The 17769-nt window shown below is 39.8% G+C and overlaps 1 protein-coding gene across 1 annotated transcript; it reads right to left on the minus strand.

Annotated features, from left to right (window-relative positions):
• Positions 1-1893: 1893 nt before the first annotated feature.
• Positions 1894-17453, minus strand: gosr2 (golgi SNAP receptor complex member 2). The gene is made up of 6 exons (XM_017697532.2): positions 17262-17453; positions 13665-13729; positions 7524-7632; positions 5162-5294; positions 4338-4478; positions 1894-2649 (listed from the first exon to the last, which is right to left on the minus strand). Exons 1-6 carry the CDS (start codon positions 17288-17290, stop codon positions 2488-2490), a joined length of 639 nt encoding a protein of 212 aa, XP_017553021.1. The 5' UTR covers positions 17291-17453; the 3' UTR covers positions 1894-2487.
• Positions 17454-17769: the final 316 nt, after the last annotated feature.

The raw sequence follows: 17769 nt of genomic DNA on the forward strand, positions 1-17769 counted from the left end.
GTGTAGAAGCTACTGTATGAAAATGCAAAATAAAGCATAATGAAACTTAAAAATAAAACAATGTCTTTAGGTCTACAGACCCTGAACCCAGTTACTTCAAGAACAAACAATTTGTGGGGTTATTTTTTTTACTAATTTTTAATAAACCAGTTTAGATGTGATGGGAGTTATTTAAAAATTATTACATGTGACAATGGAACAGTAGTCTGCAATACATTTAGTCAGGGTAATTTTCACAGCATTCACTTGCATTTTTGTCACTATAATTAATATATTCTTAAAACAGGCAATGCAACTTTCAAGCACCAGGTGGCACTGGTGGTGCTTTTGATGTCAGATGCTCTGCTTTCTTTATTTCTCTCCAAAGTGCCTCCATGTAAACTGTTGAGGATCCTGATAAGGTTCTTCTACTGAGGCTGCATAAATTACCTAGTGGGAGAAACGTGTATTAAGTGTTCAGGCCTGTAATACTGAGTCAGTATGTGGAAACACACACTTCTTCACAGTAGCTGACAAGATGAAAGAGTGTGCTTTATTGCTGGGCTCAAACTTACTTTCCTACTGTGAGTTGAAGCTCTTTATGCACATATGCTGATAGGTTGGGCCCTCCTGAGGCTTATATGCCCTGGGCTCAGTTGTTTTTAAAGACTATGTTGAACTTTCCAATAATGTGCTATAACTGCACCGCTGCAGACTAAAGTCACAGATCTAGAAAGATGGCACAATTTTCTTATGAAATTATACGTATGGAGTGCACCAATGAACAAATGAAGGAAACAAGTTATTCTCAAAATAAGCTGAAGTTCACAGCAATAGCTCATTCAGAGCAATGTAGGTGAATAGTTTCCCTTATGATCGTGTAGTAAGACCAAAATGTTCTGTGATTGTAAGGAAAATGGGCCACCAACTGTTCTTATGAAATAATTTCTTTTTAAAACCCACTTATGCTTTTTTTGTATTTTTTATTCGCTTGGGATTGGTTCTTAGGTAAGAACAGAATCTACATACACTCAAGAGCCCAATGTGTGAATACTTCTGTGGTTTAAAAGCACGTCGTTAATCTGATGCAGACTTTCTCATTAACAACTTCCAAGAAAAAAGATAGGAAGATATTGGTGAATGAGGCACAATGTTATTTACACAAATTGTGTCAAACATACTTCCAATATGAGCTTAAATCTTTGACCTTGCATTAAAGTAAAAGTGACAGGAATCAAAGATGTTACACCACTCATCTGAGAGAATTTGTCAACTCAAATGTTAGAATATTCCCTAGCATTTCTACCACTGTGGTTGATTACACCTGTGATGTCATGATGCCTGTTAAGGTGACTGACCTGACCAACTATAATCTTTCAGAGACGTTGGCAAGAAAGCAAATTTGCACAATTTCCCTCCATTTCTTGTTGCACTAGAGCTACCAAACTAACATGTAATTGAAAACATAGTTCTTTAAATTGCTGATGCACTGATTCTTTTCTGACATCTCGGGCATGGCAAAGAGGTCAGAACTGCATTCCTCAAAGGACTGTAGACATGACACATATCAAAGGATTTCGCTTCGATTTTGGAAACTTGTGTATGCCTGGGGCAAAGGAGATACTGTGGACCTCCTGGCGGGGGTTTGCATGCGGACTCTTAACCCAACATGTACCGTCCCAGCATCAAGATGAGGACGCAGCTGTCCAATAACATCTCTCATTTCCTGTTTGCCAAGAACCTTGACCCCTGACTTAGACAGAAACACTGTTTCAAATAACTAAAATATGAGTCTATGTTTGTGTTAAGGCAGTTTTTAGTGAATTTTGCTTTTGCATTCTGGAGGAACATTTCAAAATCTCATTGTTTAAGGCACAGTTGGACAACGAGTACGCCTAAATGAACATAGGCAAGTCAGTTCATGAGACTTTACTGTTAGCATGGTTATTGTACAGTACAGACGGCATTAACTTTAAATCTTTACAGTTCTATGAGGGTTAAAAACCAAAGCCAGTGTTGATTAATGGAAGTAGTTCCAAATGGGGTCTGGTCCACTTAATATAACCACATTTAAATTATTTTAATACCATTTTGCTTGTATCTGTAAAGAAAACAGGAGACTGATTACAGATGCACAAGAATAAGTTTAAGAAAAAAAAAAAAAACATATTTAAGAGATGTCAGGAAAATGTCCAGACCATACCGGAGTTTATTTGTTTGAACAGCGTCCATTTTCCTGGTGCTTTGAGGATGTGATGAAGTCTTCTGGGCTATAAACGTCAAACACCTGCTTTAACATTTAAACTTGCTTATAAACATCTACAGATTTATTAATTCACATAAAATTAGGCTCATTGAGTCAAATCAGATGTCGACAAAGAGGATGAGAATCTCAAAACCAGAAGGCAACCTGGGGTAATCCAAATCCTCAATCCAAGTTTAAGATCACCGTCTCTTGGTACGGTCCTTTCATGGCAGTCAAGAAGGGTCAGCTCAGACTGAGAAAGTTCAGCTCAGGTATTTCACCACCAGGAACATGACGACGCAGGTGATGAGCATGCCGGTGATCATGATGAACTTATCCTGTGTCGCTCTCTTCTCGATTAGACGCATCACCGTGTTGGACAGCCCCAACATGTTCGCCACATCCAGCATCTTCTTATGGGTACCCTGCCGCACAAAGAGGGAGATGTAACTTGGTGAAGGTTATAACCTGGCCTGGATTGACAGGAATAACTGTTAACCACAATAACTTAATGGTACAAGAGCCAAAATAATAACCCCTACAAGTCTACAACTGTCATTTAAGTCTGTGGACTTTGAGTCAACAGGTGATGGATTTGCTGCTTGATTTAGTAGTGAGTGGTGAAAATGCCCACTATCAGCAATATAATCAGCATGCAGGCCCAGATTTATGCTGCCTGTAAAAAGTTTGGGGGCATCTTACAATACTTATAATAAAACTGTCTTTGCGAATAATAATGCTTTGGCATTACTTCTAAGCTAAAGCTTTTCACAGTTGTTCTTCCAGTTTAATTTTTTTTTCACAGAGGAAAAAGGCAAGATTTAAACAGCAAGATTTTATGAGAAAAGATTTAATGAGAAAATAGAGTTGTTTAAAATTAAAAGGAGAACAGAAAAACATGATTCAAACAATAGATTTAAAAGAGAAAATTGTTCCATTAAAAATCACATTAGAAATTAAATTAAGATAATAACTGCTGTTACACAGAAATGGCTAGAAATGCTAACAATGTTTTAAACTGAGCTGAAAGCTGCTCAAAGGAAGAAAGCATATACAGCTGGCAAGAGTAATTTGAATATTCTGGTACTCGTTTATTATGTGGGTGATCATATCTCTATTTAGTTTTTTGAAGCTTTGTTTTTCTTGAAGCCACAAAGATCGTAGCCTGAACTAGGACAGATTTAATGATCAAAGGCCTAGAACTGGGGACTGATAATAAAATTTTTTTTAATATAGCTAGTTCAGTTGAAAGCAGCATAAATTAATGCTACATGTCCAAGTTTGATGCATTATCTCAAATATGTAAGTGATTTCAGCTCATTTCCCCATCACTGTTACACACTAAGAAACATCCTTCAAAGTATTTCTGAAGGTTGAAGTTACCCCAATTTAAAAACACATACTACAAAAACAGTCTTAATGACAGCACACACAAAGTGATAGTGACAGAAGCATCAATGCAGCGTTTCAAAAGGAGTCACACATACAGTTCTCCTTCCTATTCAAAATCAGTTATGAATTAATACATGTGATCAATATAGAACCTTTATCTTGCATTGTCTCAAGTGGTAACTCAATTACCATATAATTACCAACTACTGATAATAGATAATAATGGAAGCTGGTTTCTATTCTTACTTTATCATTTATAATGATAACTATATTCTGCACAGACTGTGTTTAACACTGTACATCTATTGGTTCTCTGCATTTGTGCTAATCAAAATATTGCCATCGTATTGACGCCCTTCTTCTAGACAAACTCCTCCATCTAACTCTCAAACAGAGAGCAGACCTATTGCATCAGTTTCTTGGTTTCACATGAACATTTCACCAGAATTCTTTGCTGGACTTAAAATCTATTATGATCTTTCCAAGTGGCTTTAAAATTATTTACAATGTGTAGTTTATTAGTTAGTTGTATAGCCTATAATCATTTATACTGTATGCCTTTTAGAACTAACCACAGATTAAAATGATTGTTCAAAACAAATGGTTAAAGCTGCACTATGTAACATTTTGTGACCTCTCTGGTGGAAATGAGTAATTGTAGGCAACATACGGAATTTTGTAACATGGGTTGTTCTTTAGACCCCTTGCAAAAGAAATTCACCTTGAGCGTGCCCCTCTGGTCACGGAGGCCATTGAGGATGCTGGAGCCAGAACCAAGCAGATCATCCATTCCTCTGTGAGCGCTCTGCAGGCTGGAGTTGAACTGAAGTGTGTCATCTATGGGGATAGAAGTGTCTGCGTCCTACACACAAGTAGAAAGAGTCAACAATAAAAGAAATAAGTATGTGGACACAGTGTTGTAAAATTCCAGCAGCACTGCTGTGTCTGATCCACTCGTACCAGCATAATACACTCTAACACCGAGTAAAAGCAGGCTAACAAATTATGCAGAGACTACAATCTGAAATTGTAGAACTACAAAGTCCACCCATATAATAAGTAGACCGAATAAAATAGATAATTTCATATTTCTGATTTTAACTTATTAACACTGCAGATAACCGTGCAGTTGTGTATTGTGTTGTGGGTCAGGTAGTCTTGGTAGTTCTCAAGATGCTAATGATCTTCCTTAATACAGCGTGTTACGAGTATACATAAAGTATATAGGAGTACATAAAAGCACACAAAACCACAAGTGTGATCTTTGGGATGGGAATAAAATCTGTTCAATAAGCAAGTCGTTCTTTTATGGTTAAATGAAGCAATAGATACTATATCACTATAGATAACTATATAATAAATACTATACTATATAGATACTATACCTCCTCATTTTCTCTAATGTACTGCAATCTGTTGGAATGGCCCTTTTTGCCATATGAACTTCATAAATAATTACAGAGCATTATTTTTATGTGTGCCCACTAACCAACTTTGTCAACTACTTGCTCCAGCCCTTGCGTGTGTGTGTATGTGTATACTAACGTTGGTGGTAAAACTGCGGCTCATCAGCTCTTCCCTCTCCCTTTCCTGAGCCTCACGAGCATAGCGTCTGTGCTGGAAGTTCCTCAAAGCTGTCTGTAAATGCTGCACATCATACTTCAGCTGGTCTACTCGCCTGCAGGCAGACAGAGTACAAAACTGTGACTTCCTGTGTGACATCTCAGCCAGCAACAAACCTGGCAAAAGATGACTGAAAGCATTCATCTACAATTTAATTACAGCTGTGTTTGAGCTGAAAAGCTCACATTTGTCAAACAATTACACAGAGGTTCTTCACAGACTTCGGCGTATAGTAGAGTTGTACTGAATACACGGGCTGATGAGAATGATAATTAATGTCTTTGTTGCTGGTCCTAATATTAACCAAATATTCCCTGATTTCTTTCCACTTTAAAACAAATGCACAATGTAATGCAGATCCTCCTCAATGTCACAGCCAGCCACTGACCAAGCATTGCTAAGAAATTTGGTCTGGTCTCGACAGATTTCAGAAGCTAAGCAGGGATCAGCCTGGTCAGGGACTCGATGAGAGACCCACTGGGATTCCCAGGCACTATGAGCTTTCCAGCTACACTCTTTTACTTTGAAATTCCTTTTTGAATACATCCAAAGGTTTCTTGGGCAAAAATGCATGTGAACTGAACCAAGAGTCTCAATCCTCTGCTGTGTCTCAGTGGTATGCAGCATCCTTTGAGAGTATATGAGAGGTTTTAGGTGTGTGTCTATACATTTGTGCGACATCTCAGGTGCAGTAGCCTGGGGTCTGTTTTTATAGTGTCGGTACTCTGGCTTTGGCAAACGAGTAATGATGTGATCTCATTTGGAAAGTTTCCAAACTGTCATGGTGCCACAGGGAACAGACCACACACACCTACATCAAATGAGCTCAACAATAATTTCATCATTACAGCCCATCATCTATAAAAATAAAGAGCTACTGTGATTACATGCTGTACAATAGCAGGATCTATGCCACAGTCACAGCCTGCCACCGTCTGCATCCCTGAAATTCCAAACAAAGCACCTGTGTGGAAACAGTGATCTACACCTTAAACTGGAATGCGTTTAATATAGGCTAAATATTTCTGGGTTTTGCGGGTAAAATATTTAGGTAGAGTTCTGCAACAGGCAGCTTCTCCATTAAAATCTACAAAATTCAATCCCTGAAATTTGTCTACAATTACAATTTGAGGTCTGTCAGTTACTTCATTAGCCCCGCTTTACTCCATTTATCACAGGTCAGAACACAGAGGACCACCTCTGAGGATTATTATGAGTGGCAGATCATTCTCAGGACTGCAGTGTTGCTGGAGATTTTAAACAACTCCGTGTCGCTGTTGGACTGAGACTGGCCCAGCCAAAAAGCTTTTGGTGGAAGGCTAAAGGATGACCAACACAAACTGTGCAGCAAATAATGAGCTACCATCTCTAACCTTACACCTACAAAGTGGACTAATGAGGCAGGAGGGTCTAATAGAGTGGACAGTAAGTGGACGGTGTTTAAAAACCCCCACAGCACTGCTGTGTCTGATCCACTCAGAACAGAGCAACACACACTAACACAGGGTAAAAGGGGGCTAACAAATTACGCAGAGACTACAATCTGAAATTGTAGAACTACACAGTCCACCTATATGATAAGTAAATCTAATAAAATAAACAATGCAGATAAGTGTCTAATAAAAGGACTGAATTTAATCAATTCAATAAAAGGGATAAATAAAAGGGAATTTAATCAATTAAATTCCTGAAATTTAAACAAAGTTAATCAATGTAGTCTGACTGATGTGACTTGGTTAACTGTAGAGAGACCTAGTGACTCAAGAGTTCTTTACAGTGGTGGTGATGGGGATCATGTCTACAACACAAATATAGAAGTTTTGTTTTACTGCTGTTGACAATGGTAAAACTGATATATCAGAAAAAAGCTTTCTACTAAACTGCCTCACTATGTCTTGCATGTAACTCTCAGTCATGAATAGATTAAAACATTTCATTTTCAGCCAAAATCTGATCGCGTCAAGTAACATTCATAACCATTTTAGACATCTGGTTCCTATCACCGCTATGCTGACAATTCTGACTTGGTTTCTCTAGAAGAGATAATTTCACAACAAACATGAATTACATTGTTTATATGTTTCGAATTTAATTATACAGAAACTCTGAAAAAAACAAAATAAATCCACTTTAATAATGAATCTGAATGGGCTTAATACAAGCAGCACTGATCAATTAAATATGGCTTAATAAGATCTGATACCAATTGTTCAGATGGGATCAAGGCATCTTAGTAATTAAAAATTCTAAACAGATCATAAGCTGCTGTGAGTGTGGAACTCACAGTTTGGCGTTCTGACGTCGATTAGGCGGCTCCTTGCTGGCCAGGATCTCAAGCCGTTCCAGATGAGTAAAGATCTGTTCAATTCTGGCCTGCAATTCGTTTTCTAGCACTGTGAAAAATGGAAAAAAAAAAAAAAAACAAACAAAAAAAAAAACACTACAATGGTCAAAAAAACAATCCACACATTTCATTAAATTATTAGTACAATACAAGGTACATAAAAATATACAACACTCACAAGAACAAACACGGGAAACAATCAGACTTAAAAAAATGCAGCAGCTTATCATTTATGTGGCTTTTCAACTGCATTAAAAATGAAAATTGATTCTAATAATATTTAATAATGTATGCAACCATTTAAGGTTCAAAATAAAATGAATAGGCTACTTTTGGATAACGTTACAAAAAGGCTGGAGTATTGTCTTTTTTTAATGCAAAGCATTTTGGGTAGCTGTGGTTGCTTGCATAAAACATTTGAAGTATTTACATCAAGTTAAATTTAAAGCTACAGCAGTCAAAAATGGATGTGCTGAAAAAAAGTTTACAGTTACATCCATCCATTTTCTAAGCCGCTTCTCCCTCAGGGTCGTGGGAGTTTACAGTTACAGATTTTACAGGTTTATTCTGCTAGCTGAGAAAGGTGAATTTGTGCAGACAATGAGGCAGAGCAGACAGCTCCACCCTCTCTTGGTGTTCACGGCTGATTGTAGATCAGGACATGAGCTGTTTCCTGGGAGAGGACTTAAAGCTGGTGGGAAACATTATCAGAACTTTACACAAGTGTACACACACACAGACACACACACACACAGCTTGTCCAGTTCCCCACCCACTGCAATATTCTTCACACAAATACACACAATGCAGCCACCCAGTCTCTGACATGCCATCACGTCATCAGCATAAGCTGGGGACCATTATCTGTCCGAACGTAGCCATTACTACATCCCCCAACACACATGCATACACAGTAGTGTGCAAAAAATGAGAGACCGCCAGTTGTCTATTTCATTTCCAGTCAAAACAGCCTTTAAGTACAAGTCATTCACTTTTCAGCCTCAGGAAAAAGACAGAAAACATTTTCAACAAACTCAACAACAAAATAAAATACAAACATTTTCAGTATTTACTGTGTCCTTGCTTTAGCTTTATTACTGCTTCTGTTATTTTCAGCTTTTCAAAGAAACCTGCAGGGATTTTTTCCACAACTCCCAAGTTCAGTCTTAAAAGTTGGTTGCATTTTCTGCTTGTAACTATCAAATTAATCTCAATTACAAATTCAGACTCAGCAGTCCATAAAACTTTACTCCACAAAACAGAAAGGACCCTGGCTGCCCGGCAAGGTATCAAACCCAGGCCCTTCTTGCTGTGAGGCAACAGTGCTACCCACTGCCACCCTGAAGCCAGTGGAAGTGGAACTTTTCACTCAAAGATGAAAGCTTTAAGAGTTGTTTATCTAGTGTCAGTTCCGGTGGTCTAAGCACAACATTTTCAATAAACTTTTAATTATTTTTTGAACTCCAGTTTCGGAAATTCCGTTTTTTCTTTGGAAGGACAGAAGAGTTAAAGTAGCAGTAAGTGCAGAAAAATAAAGAGTGGACAAATTAAATACTGATATATTTCATTCATATTTAGTGTTGGATGCTTCTGTGTAATTTTCTGTTAAATATATATATTCTGCTTTTTACAAAAGCTAAAAAAAAATAAATAAATAACGTAATGCTTAATGGCCACTTTTACAGGAAACTGGTTTAACGAAAGAGTGACTGTTGTGCCCTACTTTACAACATTTTCAACTCAGTGTATCACTTATCCTCTTCCTATCCTTTCTTTGCCCACTCCCATCAAAACATTCACTCTCTCCTCTCTATCTGGCCTCTCCCTGCCTTTCCTGCTAGGGCACCAAACTGGCTCAACACAATCAGCTCCACCTCCACAGATACACACACATTCAGATAGCCCAGTTCCAAATTTTCCCACAGAAGAACCTTGGCACAAAAACCAGAGCCCATCCATGATTAACTTAATCAGGTAGTAGAGATACAACTAATGATTATTTCTACTGTTGATTAACCTGTTGACTAACTGACTCACCATACCTCCACCTTCTGAAGATTTTCTCATTTCATCCCATCCACCATCAAAGTTTTGTGCAACAAGCATTTAAACTTTCACAGTGAAACAAAGTAACAGAAGTTATATCGCCCCTAGGCTTCCTGAAGTATTGCGCCATCTCTAAGACAGACAGCATTAAAAAAAAACTTAGTATTTAAGTAGATTTATCTTCTGATGAGGAATATGATTTATTGATTTGGCTCTGCAAGATATTTTGATTTCCACAACAGTCCTCCAACCCTTCTAAATTGTGTTCCACTGTGTTATCAGTGGTTATATCTTGATAAGTTGGTTATCACAGGTTTGTAATATAGCAATGAGCCATCTGACCAACCCAAACAGTATAGTAATTTTGCCACAGTTAAGTGCTCTGCTTTGCATCTTATTGCTTGCGTAAAACAATAATAAAATACAGTAAAAATGTGATAAATAATTTAAGTAGCAGTACGTAAGAGTTTGTGTTAAAATTGATAGAAGTAGCATTAGTCAGCAGGAAAAAACAAGCTAAAATATTTTGTGCATGTGCTGCTGCAAGTCACCCTGTAAAACCTGAAACACTAATTTAATAATTTAAAAGTCAGGTTAGATTCGGTGGGAGCTTCTAGGACATTGTTACACATCTTTATGTATTAATGTCAGACATGCGGACTCAAAAAGATGGTCTGGCTTAATGTTAAGGTCTCAAATGCAAAATAAGGTAAGGGTTTATCGTCATTCGCATCACGTGATAGATGAGGTGAAATGAAATAGTGTACTCAAGGTCCCAGTTAACTCCCAAGAACAAAAGTAACAACAGACAATAAATAGTAAGGTGCAATGTTGGATGCAATGTGATGATGGTGGCGGTCTTCAGGCAGGCGGGGACAACTGCCTGGATTAAAGGAGTTGAAGATGTCTGTCAGTACCTCAGAGAGTTGGTCTGCACAGCACTTCAGCACACGCCCCGGAATGTTATCTAGTAAACTACAGTTTACTCTTAATGCTCCACAACCTCCTACCTGAGGGGAGTGGGACAAAAAGCGTGTGTGCTGACTCCAACAGTCCTCTGTGCAGCCTTCACCACCCTCTGCAGAGCTTTCCTTCCGTGCCACACGGTGATGCTGAAGCACAGAACGCTCTCCACCACACATCTGTAAAACGAGGTGAGGACTGAGCTCCCGAGTCCAGCACGCCTCAACTGTCCGAGGAAGCAGAGGCGCTGATGTGCCTTCCTGATCAGGCTGGAAGTGTTATTACTCCAGGTAGGATTGTTACTTAGGTGTATGCCCAAGTACCTATAGCTGGACACCTCTTCCACTGCAGATCCTCCGATGTGCAGGGGGAGGGGAGGTATGGTGTTGCCCTTTCTGAAATCCACAAATCATCTCCTTTGTTTTCTTCACATTGATGCAGAGATTGTTCTCACTGCACGAACTCTCCAGGTGTTCCATCTTCTGCCTATAGCCAGACTCATCACTATTTGTGATGCATCCAACCACTGCCGTGTCTTCTGCAAACTTTACAATATGACAGCCTGGATGGTTAGCTGAGCAGTCATATGTGAGCAGTGTAAACAGGAGGGAACTCAGCACACAGCCCTGAGGGGAGCCGGTTCTGAGGATGATGGTGGAGGAGGAGATGTTGTGGATCCTCACAGACTGTTGCCTGTTAGTCAGGAAGTCAAGGACCCAATTACAGAGAGAAGTGCTCAGTCCACGTGTATGGAGTTTGTAAGCCAGAGTCTGGGGAATCATGTTGTTAAAGGCAGATGTGAAATCCACAAAGAGCATATGGACATAAGAATCTCCAGGTGGGTGAGGGCAGTGTGGAGATGGCATCCTCTGTGGATCGGTTTTTCTGGTGCACATACTGGTGTGGATCCCCAGTGACATCAATGTTGGCTTTGACATAGGTCATAACCAGTCTTTCAAAGCACTTTGTGACTATCGGGGTGAGGGCTACTGGCTGATAGGCTTTCAGTCCTGTCACTGTGGCGCTCTTAGGGTCTGGGATGATGGTGGCGGTCTTCAGGCAGGCGGGGACAACTGCCTGGATTAAAGGACTTGAAGATGTCTGTCAGTACCTCAGAGAGTTGGTCTGCACAGCACTTCAGCACACGCCCTGGAATGTTATCCGGGCCAGCAGCTTTGCGGGGAGATTAATCCTCCTCATCTCTGTTTGGGTCACACTGAGGGGCGCTTCACCACGTGGTGGAGCGAGTCTGGTGCTGGGGGGTGTGTTTGGGTCCTCAAAGCAGGCACAGAATTTATTGAGAGCATTAGGCAGTGAGGGGTCCCTAGTGCATCTCTGGTGTTGTAGTCTGTGATGCATGTGATGCCAGTTCCACATGCTCCGTGGATCCTGGTAAGAAAAATGACCCTGGATCTTCAGAGCGTATGCAGCTTTGGCCCTCTTTATGTCTGCCATCAGCTCACGTCTAGCTCTCCTGAGTTTCTGTGAATCGCCAGACCTGAAGGCAGCATCCCTGACTTTCAGCAGAGATCGGACCTCTGCATTCAGCCAGGGTTTCTGGTTCGGGTAGCACGTCACATTCTTGGTGGTGGTGGTGACATCCTCAACACATTTGCTGATGTATCTGAGGACAGCAGATGTGTGATCCTTTCGATTCAGCTCCCAATCATGCACAGCAGCATCCCTGAACACCTGCCAGTCTGTGTACTCAAAGTAGTCCTGCAGTACAGAGTCACTATCACTGGGCTGCACAGTAATGGTTTTCTGTGTGGGTCTGGAGCATCTCAGCGGGAGATGGTAGGCAGAGACCAGCATGACGGAGATGTGACGGGAGAGGCCAAGGTGGGGGCAGGGCACGGCTCTGTACATGTCTCGTATGCTTGTATACACACGGTCCAGTGTGTTATTTCCCCATGTTGGTATGGTGACGTGCTGATAAAACTAGCAGAGTGTTTGTCAGGTCTACGTGGTTAACATCCCGTGCCACCACATGAAATGACTCCAGATGCTTGTTCTGAAGCGAGCTGATGTGATCATGTAGCTCCTTCAGCGCATCATTAGCTTTAGCACCAGGCGGGATGTAAACCGTAACGATGAACACCGCTGTGAACTGACGAATTAAATAACGCTGCCGACACTTCACAGTCAGGTATTCTATTGCCTCGGAGCAGTAGCTGTTAATCATGACACAGTTTGTGCACCAACCTTTGTTTACACACACGCATAAGCCTCCTCCACAGGCTTTCCCCGATAGCTGGTTGCGGTCCGCATGGAAGAGCAGCCGGCCAGCGATCTGGAAGTGCTGTTGTTTAGCCACGTTTCCATAAGACAAAGTACAGAACAGTTCCTCATCTCACTGGAAACACACATCCTCAGTGGCAGAAGGTCCAACTTGTTCGGCTGTACGTCACACGCTTAAGGCGTGTGAAGTCAACACTAAAAACGTGGGTCTCTCCGGGAGCATGAGAAGCCACTGCACTACTGTGCGCCGCCATCTTAACATCTCAACACTATACTGCTGAATATATGATGATAGTCATCATAGTCTTCACAGTAACCCAACTTACATGCTCAGAAAACACGCCTTTTACCAAGTTTGGAGTAATATTTCAAAATGCCTGAGATCATCAGATTTAACCGACATTACAAAATGTTCTTCTGCACATGCCATGCAATTACACATTTCCACCAGAGAGGTCTCCAAATCCAAAAACCTTCCATAGGTCAGCTTTACGTAACTATTTAAATCACTGAATTAAGTTGGTTTGATTAATTGAAGACAAACAAAATGAACAATTCTTCTATCATGCAATTCAGTTTTTTTAACAATAGTCCGTAGTTGCCAAGCAATATAGCAGCCGAATATGTTTCCTTAAATATTATACAGATTATATATCATACAAACTTCAAATAATGTGTGGCCATACATGTGTGTACACCCAGGAGTTTCCAACATGGCTCAGACAACTATCTGAAACCATCTGTTTTATAATTCAGTGCAGATCATTTCTATGGACAAAACAGAAGATGTAGAGTCACAGTGACCAGACAGACGGGAGGGGAAGAACTTACAGTGCACTGACTGTCGGTCCGTTGTCTCCAGCCGTCCCATTTGGGACTGGACCTCCTGGATTTGTCTGGTAAAGAGAGAAATACACAGTTAAAACTGGGCATTGTCTAAACTGGTTTCCTATTTGATTCTGACTGGTGTAAAACAGTTTGTGTTTAGACATTAGAGGCTTTTTTTTTTACAGAAACAGGTCTATTTGCCCTGAGAGTACATTTCAGTACATTTCTCTGATTTTAAACTGTTTCTAAGGCCAGGAACAGACCAAATAAGTAATTCCTGAACCTCCTGAAAATGATAGTTCAAGGTTTCCTTGAAGTGAATCCTGATGCTGTCCACAGTACACGTGAAAGCTATCCACTGATTCAAGTCCTTGCACTGAGATTATTATTAAAAAAAGACTCATCTGATGTTGTCCTGAACGGTAAAGAATCTTTCTGAGTGAAAACGACTTGTTTGCAGCTTTCTGCATGAGGACATGTGACATCAAATAATAGCTATTCGCTGTTCAAATATTGGTAACCAAACACAGGGGAATAACAATAATAAAGGTTTGGGCCTACTAGCACCATCCCTTTACTGTCAAAAACAGCAACCTATACTGAACAGATAGACTTATTATCTAGCATTCTGCAAATATGGTGTGTCCTAAGGCTTTATACGGAATTGTACAATGAATCCTCAGTTAAGAATTTTCCTGTTTGAAAACAAACCTCCTCCCCATAAAATAAGCACACAATTGGTCCTTGGCAGGGCCAAACCACATGGTGAAAATATCACATTTTTCTTAGCAATATTGTGATTTTTTTTTGTTTTTAATTCAACTGAACTTCAATTTTCCCCAGGTGAAGAATAGGACTCTCATTGGTAATTTCGATACAAAAACATTTAAGCTTTCTGCCTTAGTCATGTGGCCAGACGCTATTCATGACAAGTGTGAAAATGGCTGTAGTTAAGATCAAGATGAGGCACAGAGAATTACAAACACAATTCTTCACAATCACAGCTTTGTCAGTCATGGCGTATCACAGAAACTTGTTGGCACTCCTCAAAGATCAGTTACCAGAACACTTTCAGTTTTACTTTGGGACAAAAATGAAACCAATTCATATCATCAGTGCTATTAAACAAGTATCATGTCTTTGGTGCTGGATCTCTATTTTATTCTACTAACTTAGCTACTATTACCATCTGCATTAATGACACGGATAGCATGTTGACGTTAATAATAATATATGAGTGTTAAATATGTAATGTTAGTGTTAAAAGTTTAAGTTTAAATGACACTTTTTAATCCCACAAACAGGGAAATTTCACCTCCGCATTTAACCCATCCATGAAGTGAAACACCACATACACACTAGTGAGCACACAGAAACTAGGGGCAGTGAGCACACTTGCCCGGAGTGGTGGGCAGCCCTATCCATGGTGCCCAGGGAGTAATTGGGGGTTAGGTGTCTTGCTCAAGGACACCTCAGTCATGGACTGTCAGCCAAGGGGATCGAACCGGCAACCTTACGGTCACAGGGCTGGTTCTCTAACCTCCAGCCCACAACTGGAAAAAAGTGTTAATAGTACAAGTTTTGTGTGGTTTGATGATAACTGTATAATGTTTTTGTGTTACTATTTATACTAGGGAGTAGGGGTGCAACAACTATTCGACTTAGTCGACTAAAACCAAGGACCCAATTAGTTGCCAACTAATTTAGTAGTCGATTATTTGGTGACGTCATTACGCGTCTTTCTCGCGTTCACTAGGAACCTTTTGACATTACTGGAGAGTTAACAACAGCGCCATGGCAGCCTTAGAAAAAAAAATTCTCAAAAGTTAGGAACTAAACTCAGAAAAAATCTCGTCAGTTGTGCTGTTTGTAAAGCTGAGCTTAGCTGACATGGGAGCACATCTTTCATGCTGGAGCGTCTGAAGAGGAAACACGGCGGCTCACTGTGAAGAAGCTTCATCTCAGTAAGATTTGCCTCATCCCAAACCACATTAACACACTAAACATTGTGTAAAAATAGCACATATAATTTACTTGATTAAAGGAAAACTGATTTAGTTTTGTTAGATTTTCTTCCTGCTACTTTGCACATTCTTGGTTGGAAACATATATTGGAGTTTTATTTTTTTATCTTTTGTATTAGCAGGAAAGTTCATTAAAACAGTGAATTCTTGAATTTTTAAATTTTTTGAGTTATTCATCTTTATCTCAAATGTTAGTTAGCAAATGCATAAAAAAACCTCAAGCTTAATTTAAAAGCTAATCGCTACATAAAAGGTATTTGGTAATGTAGTGATTCATAATCCAAATAATTGATTATTCGTTTCAGTAATCGATTGATTATTCGACTATCAAATTAGTCATTTGTTGCATCCCTAGTAGGGAGGCACAAACAGAATCAGCCAAAATCAGAACTGGCATGTTTTTTACTCACAGCATGAAATCGACAATAGGCCAATTCACAGTTGTTTTTATTTTGGCAGATATGTGTTGCAAGTTCCTGACGTGAATAAAGTGAGTTGTGTCAGTGCACTCTCACTGTATCTGAATGCTGCTGCTACACCTTTACCACAATGTCATGGTATAATTACACGTGACTCATTGATTGAAACTGCCAGTTGCCTCTTAGTTTCGCCGCAACACTTCAGTGGAATCACGTCTTTTTAAACACGCAACTGATTTTAAATTGAAAAAAAGAAAATATCCTGTCCATTAAGGAAGAAGTAATGCTATTTGTCTTGTTATCAAGCTTAGCTAATACAGAGAACTGGAAATGTGCTAGTGTGTTCATGTAAAAAAGACCAGCAAATTTGGCTGCAAAGAAAACAAAATCGCCCATAAAACTATAAAACTTCATGATCAGTTCATCACTATTACTACAATAGTGTTGATACTATGTTTTTTTTCCCTACATGTTAATAGTAGAACAATGTGTTATGATCAATACCTTAAATTATTATGTGTGTAGTTGTTAATGGCATAATAATAATCTGTCACTGTAAACTTCATGTGTATCATACTGTAATGTTAGTCTGTTGAATTTCACAGTAAAATATTAATGTGCCATTTTTAAAGCCAAACCATGAGTTATGCTAAGTTATAATACTACAGTTAGTATGTTTCAGAGTTGGTCAAGCTTTAAAACATTAAGTTTGGATGCACATTGTATTTTATGATCTTTTCCACCATATTTTGCCCGCCTCCTATGAGTCTGGTGTTAACATGCTAGTGTTCAAAGTAAAACGCTAGTGCTATTGTTAACAGGACCGTGTTAATGTGCCACTGTTAACAGTGCAGGGTTGGTGTGTTAGTGTTAAGTCAGAGTCCATGTTTCAGTGTCACGTCCCTCTTCATGATGTTTGAAAGTGAAACTCTGAACACTTTTCTTCGAAGCTAAAGGCATTCAGGTTGTGACATTTCAGAGAACACGTTTTTACAAATAAAATACAGTAGAAGTGCAGCTTTAAATAACAGTAAGAGCTGTTTTAACGCTTTAGACACTTTATAAACCTCATGAATTCCCACCTCTAAAGCTAAGGCTAAAGCTAAAACTAAAGCCGAGCTAAGCGCTCAGTGCGTCCGGACTGCAGAGAGACTCACTTATTAGTCTGATGATAAAGCGTCTCCATTCTCTGTGGTGATTTAAGACGCCGCCAGACTGGAAACAGCCCTTTATCCACACAGACCAAACCACACAGAGCGCTTTCGTTTTAGCCGCACATCAAAATAAAGCCACCAGGTCTCCACATCATCTTCCTCAGTCAGCGCTACACGTCACCAAAGGAAGGACCGTTGAGGGCAAAAGGCGCTCCTGCGTCTGCCTGACTAAAACAGAAGCGCGTTAAAGGGAAGTTCCGCCTGTTTTTGAACATTTCTGTATAATTAATTCGTTAAGATGTAAGCAAAGTTGTTCGAAGTTGTGGTTTGATGTGAAATATGCCATTCTAAGGAAACCTGCCAAGTCAGAATTGTCCACAGCAGCGATGATAGGAACCTGACGTCCGAAGCGTTTAAAGGTGTAGTGTGTGGGATTTAATGCCATCTAGCGGTGAGGTGGCAGATTTCAGAGCAACTGAATACTCCTCCCTCACCCCTCCCATTCCGAGCA

The sequence above is a fragment of the Pygocentrus nattereri genome, chromosome 14 (genome assembly GCF_015220715.1).
Source record: "Pygocentrus nattereri isolate fPygNat1 chromosome 14, fPygNat1.pri, whole genome shotgun sequence".
NCBI lineage: Eukaryota > Metazoa > Chordata > Actinopteri > Characiformes > Serrasalmidae > Pygocentrus > Pygocentrus nattereri.

Excerpts from the sequence above, each read along its gene's own strand:
- gosr2 (XM_017697532.2), bottom strand. The coding sequence starts at position 17,290 with ATGGAGACGCTTTATCATCAGACTAATAA. Across the intron at positions 13,730-17,261 it reads CTTTATCATCAGACTAATAA|ACAAATCCAGGAGGTCCAGT; the intron begins GTGAGTCTCTCT and ends TCTCTTTACCAG. Across the intron at positions 4,479-5,161 it reads GCCGCAGTTTTACCACCAAC|GACGCAGACACTTCTATCCC; the intron begins GTTAGTATACAC and ends ACTTGTGTGTAG.